Source organism: Lactuca saligna, chromosome 5, assembly GCF_052625555.1.
Source record: "Lactuca saligna cultivar CGN05327 chromosome 5, ASM5262555v1, whole genome shotgun sequence".
NCBI lineage: Eukaryota > Viridiplantae > Streptophyta > Magnoliopsida > Asterales > Asteraceae > Lactuca > Lactuca saligna.
This window is the reverse complement of record NC_136421.1, coordinates 313,625,199-313,632,149: the sequence shown is the minus strand read 5'-3', so window position 1 is coordinate 313,632,149 and position 6,951 is coordinate 313,625,199. Positions and strand designations below refer to the sequence as shown.

Below are 6,951 nucleotides of genomic sequence, written 5' to 3'. Positions count from 1 at the left end.
ATAGATGACTTTGTTTTCAATCATATTAAATAGTTGTTTTATTTTATTTTAATCAAATTAGTTGAAATTTGATCAACTTAGTAGTCACACTACATTTATTAGGGGGTTGATTTTTAAAATATTATTTACACAAACAACTTGAAATTAATACATTTGACTTAGATTACAATACATTGAAAAATCATTTTTTTAAAAACTTAATTTTCTATGTAGTATACAAATTTTAAAAACAAACAAAAATAGATTTTAACACTCTAAACAAATAATTCATAATTTTTTTATGAAATGTTGGATAGAATGATGCTTTTCGCAAAATATAATATAGTAGCAACCTTTTTTTAATCGGAATCCAAACATTTTAGACATAATAAGAGGCTACAATGAGTTTTTAAAGAAACGATTGGTGTATTTAATGGAACTTTGATACATGCTCCTGTTCTTGTTAAAAAACAAGATTTATACAGAGAAAGGGAAAAAGACGATTATGATTAAAACGTATTGATAACTTATGACTTCAAAATGATTTTAACGTTTATTATAGCCGACTATGAAAAGGGAGCACATGATGTTAAAATATTATCAGAAGTATTAAAATATCCACATACATCATTTCCGTTTCCACGACCATATATGTTTATGGGTTTTTAAATATTTATACTTTAATTATAAAGTTAATAAATCATTTATATTTTTTATAGAGGAATATTATCCTTGTGATGTCACGTATGCACACATTTGATGATTTGTGGCTTTGTATCATAATGTAATGTATTGACTTAGAGATTTTCGTTACAGATGACTAATAAAGAAAAAATTAATCATGCACATGAAAAACTTCGGAACATCATTGAATGTGTTTTTGGTGTCTTGAAAGCACAATTCTCAACATTAAAGAAGATAAAATTATTTTTGTTGGTTACACAAAGAACATTACCATTGCATCTTTAACGTTTCATAATTTTAGAAGGAAATATGGTTTGAGCGATGGATTCTTTACTCAATACGATCAACCTAATGTGTCGTTTCGAAATAGTCATGTTTGTATCGATGATTAGGCCTGTTGAAAAAACCCGAAACCCGTTCTACCTACCCGACTCGTTCCGAATTCGGGTAAAATGGGCCGGGTAACGGGTATGAACATTCGGGTAATAGGTTAACCCGATAATAATATAGGTCGGGTTTCAGGTATAAATATTTATTTTCGGGTATACCCGAATACCCGAATTCGTTTTTTAAATAATACCAAATATACAATGCAGTCACGTACGCACACTTCAAATCAAACAAAATCCTTCGCTTGCTTCTTATGAACGACAACTCGACAGTCGACGCAAACTTGCAAAGGAAATACGATGCTGAAGCTGAAATCCTGAACCGTCATCACAATTCTCAGTTTCTTACTATCGCACGGAATGGAATTAAAAAAGTACATAACATATTATAATGATTTGTATTGTTATTATATATGTACCTCTTAATTGTATGGAGTATTTTCATACCCGATTATTTATTAAACCAACTAACATGTAAAAATAAAAAAATAAAGAAATAAAATTATCAATAAGTGTCATTTAAGAAATTTTCGGGTATACCCGATAATTACCTAACCCGACCTCAAACCCGAATTATAATATAGGTCGGGTATCGGGTATTATTTTTTTAAGGAAATACCCGTTCTACTCAACCCGTTCTAACCGAAACCCGAAAATTTTACCCGTTCAACACCCCTATCGATGATAGTGAAGACGAGGTTGAAGATATGGTATTACAACATATAGAAAATATATGGTTTAGTTAGTGGCGGATCCAAAATCAAAGTAAAGGGATATCCCTAACAAAAAAAAAAATCGTGTAATACACAATAAAAAAAAAATCCACAAAAAATTCCATTACTGAATTTTTTTTGAGGGGGATATATACTAGATCTGCCATTGGGTTACGTTGGATGAAATTGTTGAGTAGTTAATAAAAAATATAGAATAACATTTTTTTTTTTTTGTTTTTTTAAGTTATTGTGCATATATGAATTATATTTCAATGTTGTAAACTATAATTATTTTAATTACAAGGTTAAAAAAAATTTAAGATAAAAATCAGTTTTTTTTAGCTTGTAGATGTTAAAAAAGAAAGAATATTTTTTTTTGTAGGTTGCAAATGTTTGATACACATCTTGTTTTGTAGATTCTTGTATATATAATCTGCAAACTGCAAATATTTTAGCTTTTAAAAAACAAATAGTATCTTAGTCGACCTCTTCTTTTATAAATATAATCCAGATCTATATATGATTAACTTCTCCTAAAACAAATAACACCTAAAAATATATTAAAACGAAGATAACAAACAACACCTAAAAATATATTAAAACGAAGATAACAAAGAATTTGTGAACAATTTGAAAAAAAAAAAAGACTAGGACAAAAATTGCTGTTATTGCGTTATCAAGTTTAGGGTCCAGGGTTACAGAAGTTCTTATCTTTAAGTACAGGGGCTAAAGTGATAATAGCTGATAATTATCATCTCAACGTGTTTTAAATCAGTGAGAACTGAGAGGACTCTTGCTTGACGGCTTTTAGGGTTTATTACGAGCGTTTTAGGGTTTTTATGAGTACGGATACGGCCACAGATTCTTCATCAATCGAAGTTCTGTAATGTATGTTCTTTCCTTTTATTGATAATCTACATGATGTATTTGTTCATTTTTTGTGAATATCTTACCTGTAGCGTTGCTGTTTGTGTACGTAGTTTTGAGGAATGAGTTTTATCTTGAATTATTTATGTTGTCTGAACATGTTCTTAAAGAGTAATGATTAAATTTTCTTCACCTTTTTTTGTGCATTTCAAACTATATTAAATATTCTATAGAACATGTGTTAGTGTTACAGGCGTTTGTTATGTGTTAAAAATTAAAAGTCTTTATTTAAGCTTTGCCAAACACATCTGTCCCCTTTAAGGTAGCCAAGTATACGGATTATAACAATATTATAAAAAATAGAGTAAATTACAAATTGGTCCCCATGCTTTACTCCAAATCGCAAATTTGGTAGAGTTTTGAAATCTTCCCAAAGTCATTCTTCACGTTTGCATCATTACAGATTTTAGTCCATTTGAAAACAGAATATAATATAAGTATTAAAAGAAACAACATTAGACCAAACTTGAGATTTTGCGTGAAGCATGTTGACCAAATCCATCACTTAAGGACAACTCCGAGAAGATTTATAAAATGGACCAAATTTGTAATTACTTCAAAAAAATTAATTACGTTTGATTGGAGATCTTATTTGTGTAGGGGACAATAGGGTGTGGGCATAAATAGGATACATTGGACTTCAAACATAATTAATGTTTGTTAATTCATGAAAAGCTTCAAAATCCACTGTTAAGGGTTTATGTTATAAGTGGGTTTCTCTTTGCAGCATACGATCGATTTACTAGCAAATAGCAATAGCTGACAAAAGCTCTATCTTGGATCAGGTAACTGTCTTTTTATCATAGGAGCTATCACCTTTGGTTTTGTAGTTTATTGATTACTGGGCATTGGTAATGCTCTATACACTCAGACACTTGAGGTTCATTAATAAATATGGAGTAATAATAATATAAGTTGTTTCAAAGAAGTGTGAAAGCAGTTGGTTGCTATATGATATATGATACTCCCTTTGTTTTAATGATGGTTATGACTTACCATTTCTTATTCATATAAGACAAGACTTTGATTGCTTACTAGCAATCAAATAGAAATTGAAACCTTGTTTATGTAAGTGTTGTGTTGGATAACAACTATGAGGTTCTGTTTTTGCAGAGTGTTCAAGAAACAGATTTGCAAAATGCATTGGACTATGCTAGAAGTGTTTACAAATCTTCTCTCTACCTTCCCCTTGTATGTTTTCATTATTTTTGTTTTTTTCTTTTTTATCATGTTGTCAATTGGTATAATAATTCACTTTTCAAATGCTTGTAGGCTAGAGTAAGGGAAGCCCGTGATAAGGCATTTGAGTATTTTAGATATATGCCAAGAGCCGGTGCCATAAGGGAAAAAGTTAAACAAAATATTCGTGACGCTTTGCAGGAGAGATTTAAGGTAGTTTTTTTTTTTTTTTTTGGCAAAATCTTTAATAAACTGTTGAATGCAATATGCTCATTTAACCTTATTTAGAATTATTTACAGGTAGTTTTTTTTTATCCACAAATACTTGGGTGTCTCCTTTCTATCTTGATCCATCTAGTCCATAAAGGAAACAAGTACTTGCTTTATACAATTTCTGATTACTTTCTTTTTTTTTTTTTTTTTTTTTTTTTTTTTTTTTTTTGTGTTTCTTGTAGGATGCATTAAAAGAAGCACATGAGGAGGCTATCCTGAAGGCATCAGTGGCATTTGATTTTGCAACAAGGGTTGTAGGTTCTGGTGCACAAGAATACAAAAGGTGTCTTGAGGAGTTTATGACAAATGAATACGAGGTAGCTTTTCTGATGAATCCTTTGTTATACTGTTAACTGTTAACATAGATACATTTAATTAGTTTATGAATTATACCATTAAGCTACCATAGCCATACACGTGTAATGGATTTGCCATTGGGTACTATATTTGCAGAATAGTTGTCTTAAAGAGCTTTTAGATTTAGATCTAAAGATTATTTGCTATCGGATGTTTATGCTTTTTGTTGTGGGGCAAATAGAAATGTATGCAGTTTGCAAAAACATGTAAATGTTTTGTTTCTTGAATCTTGATCATGTGCAACATATTTTATATTCTTTATTCGTATTTATAGCTTTTATCAAATAGTCATTTCTCTTTTATTCGGATTTGAGAATCGCACAAAGCCCTCAACTATATTCACATCTTATAGGCTTTTGAGGATTCACAGTGCAGAAGGGCAATGGAACATGCTGCTGATGTTTTCTATTCTGTTCTTAACACTCAATCAGTATGCTTTCCCAAATCTACCTTATTTTTGTGTAATGGTATTAATATTTTGTCAATTTCAGAACATTGACCCTTATCTTAAGAAGCCACCATTCCAAGTTGATAAAAGCAATTGGTTTTCACTTTTCATCTTACAGCATGTGATGATAGGCATTGTTAAAGAACCAATTGGATCCGTTTCAGTACGTCGTTCTGCTCGCAAAGGCAATAATAATCAGGTACCTTTTCTTTTTGGTTTGCAGTTTTGAGATTAGGGTTTTTGGTGCAACCATTTAGTAACACAAAACTGTTTTTATTTTCAGTTTTTAGTAGAAAACGCATTGGACCATGCTAAAGATGTTTACAAGTCTTGTTTCAAACCTCCAGTAGTATGTTTTCTGAATTCTTGATTATTATTTTTTTTTTTATGGTGTGATCACTTGGTATGATAGTTTACTTTTTAGTAGGCTGTGTTAGCAGAAGCCGGTAATAAGGCAGTAGCTGCTTTTAGGGGTGTTGCTGTAGGGGCCGGTGGGCCGGGTTCTATAAGGAGAAAATATAAACATATTCTTCGTGACATCATGCATAAGGAATATAAGGTAGATTTTCTGGTGAAACCTTTAATAAATTAGTATTTTTAAACAAACGTGGTATAATAATAATAGTTCACTTTTCAAATGCTTGTAGGTTGCAATAGAAAAAACACATGAGGAGGCTGCTTGAAGCGCATTGCTAGCTTTTGAATCTACAGCAGGGGCTGTAGGTTCTGTTGATGAAAAATACAAAAGGCTTCTTGAGGATTTCATGAGAAACGAATACGAGGTGAAGTTTTTCTGGCAAAAGTAACCTATTTTATGTTATTGTTGTGGCTCCAAGTTGTCAACTATTTACATCTTTTAGGGTTTTGAAGAATCAGAGAACAGAAGGATCCTAGCACATGTTCTTGAACTTCTCAAACAACCCCTGGTATGCTTTTTGAAATCTTCATTATTTTTTTATATGGTCGTCACTTCATTTGGTATAATAATTCAATTTCAAATGCTTGTAGGATATTGAACATGAGGAGGACATGTTCAAAAGGCAATAGGGCAGGTTGTACTTGTGGTATGTATAAAAATTAGGGCAAAATATTGTAGGTGTTGCTTTTGAAAATGTCATCTTTGACTGGTGGCTTTGATCTGCCAAAATTGTGCTTCTTTCTGCCTATCGAATTGAATTTCATGATCTACTGATAGACGTGTTTTTGGTCAAATTGCACAAACTATAACGAGCTGAGCTGCAACTGGACTATAAATCTAGATTGGCTAATTATTGACCGGGTTATAGTGCCCTAAACATGGGCTTATGCTGCCTTTTCCTTTCAGCATTTAAGTTAGTGTAGATTTTTTTCTGCATCTTTGGACAAACTATATAACTCCCTTAACTTTTATCATGCTTATTCTTCTCTATCTTTGCTACAATTTAGGCTCTGGAGTCAACATAATCCGATAAGTTATGGCTGAGTTACAAAGCTTCAAACATGGCTGGTCGGTCTTGTTAAAAGTTAGTTTGGTACTAATGGGATTTGGTACCAACAATTTGGATAATTTGGTTTTCAGTATTTACCGATCTCTCCCCTACAACATACAATGATAGTATATTACATGTATATCTATAAACTCATATATAAACCAAAATACTTAACTAAATCATAATTAATCGATTTTAAAATTAAAAACACCATCTTTAAATTGATTCTAATTATTAAAAACTAAATTAATTTGTAACATTGCATGTTACTCTTCTCCCAAAAATTCGATAGAAATCTGGATGTATCCAATCGATAACATAGTTAGGGTCGATATATTCTTTGTGAATTCGCCCAATAATCTCGATAGACCGGATAAATGAGAGTTCGGGTCCCAAATTCAAAATCTGACATGGAGTTGCCATCAACCAAAATTCACTATGACATTGACAGGTACTTTTAAGATTCTGGTCATTTGAATTCACTTATTTGTAGCTGCAAATCCTTATTGTATAACCATCAACTACATATCCAT

The 6,951-nt window shown here is 31.3% G+C and overlaps 1 protein-coding gene across 2 annotated transcripts; it reads left to right on the top strand.

Moving 5' to 3' along the window:
* Window positions 1-2,541: 2,541 nt before the first annotated feature.
* On the top strand, window positions 2,542-6,161 carry LOC145048635 (uncharacterized). 2 transcript variants are annotated; one of them, XM_078997182.1, is made up of 12 exons: window positions 2,542-2,653; window positions 3,420-3,477; window positions 3,806-3,883; window positions 3,965-4,084; window positions 4,327-4,461; window positions 4,854-4,931; window positions 5,068-5,148; window positions 5,233-5,298; window positions 5,377-5,508; window positions 5,597-5,731; window positions 5,810-5,875; window positions 5,958-6,161. In XM_078997182.1, exons 4-10 carry the CDS (start codon window positions 4,013-4,015, stop codon window positions 5,630-5,632), a joined length of 600 nt encoding a protein of 199 aa, XP_078853308.1. In that variant the 5' UTR covers window positions 2,542-2,653; window positions 3,420-3,477; window positions 3,806-3,883; window positions 3,965-4,012; the 3' UTR covers window positions 5,633-5,731; window positions 5,810-5,875; window positions 5,958-6,161. The 2 variants fall into 2 exon arrangements, with proteins under 2 accessions (XP_078853308.1, XP_078853309.1); XM_078997183.1 differs by lacking the exon at window positions 3,420-3,477 and having other exon boundaries at window positions 2,546-2,653.
* Window positions 6,162-6,951: the final 790 nt, after the last annotated feature.

Bases quoted from the DNA above. Each gene is read 5' to 3' on its own strand.
- LOC145048635 (XM_078997182.1), top strand. From the start codon at position 4,013: ATGCCAAGAGCCGGTGCCATAAGGGAAAAAGTTAAACAAAATATTCGT. The intron at 4,085-4,326 runs GTAGTTTTTTTT...TGTTTCTTGTAG, and splicing joins CTTTGCAGGAGAGATTTAAG to GATGCATTAAAAGAAGCACA. The intron at 5,299-5,376 runs GTATGTTTTCTG...ACTTTTTAGTAG, and splicing joins CTTGTTTCAAACCTCCAGTA to GCTGTGTTAGCAGAAGCCGG.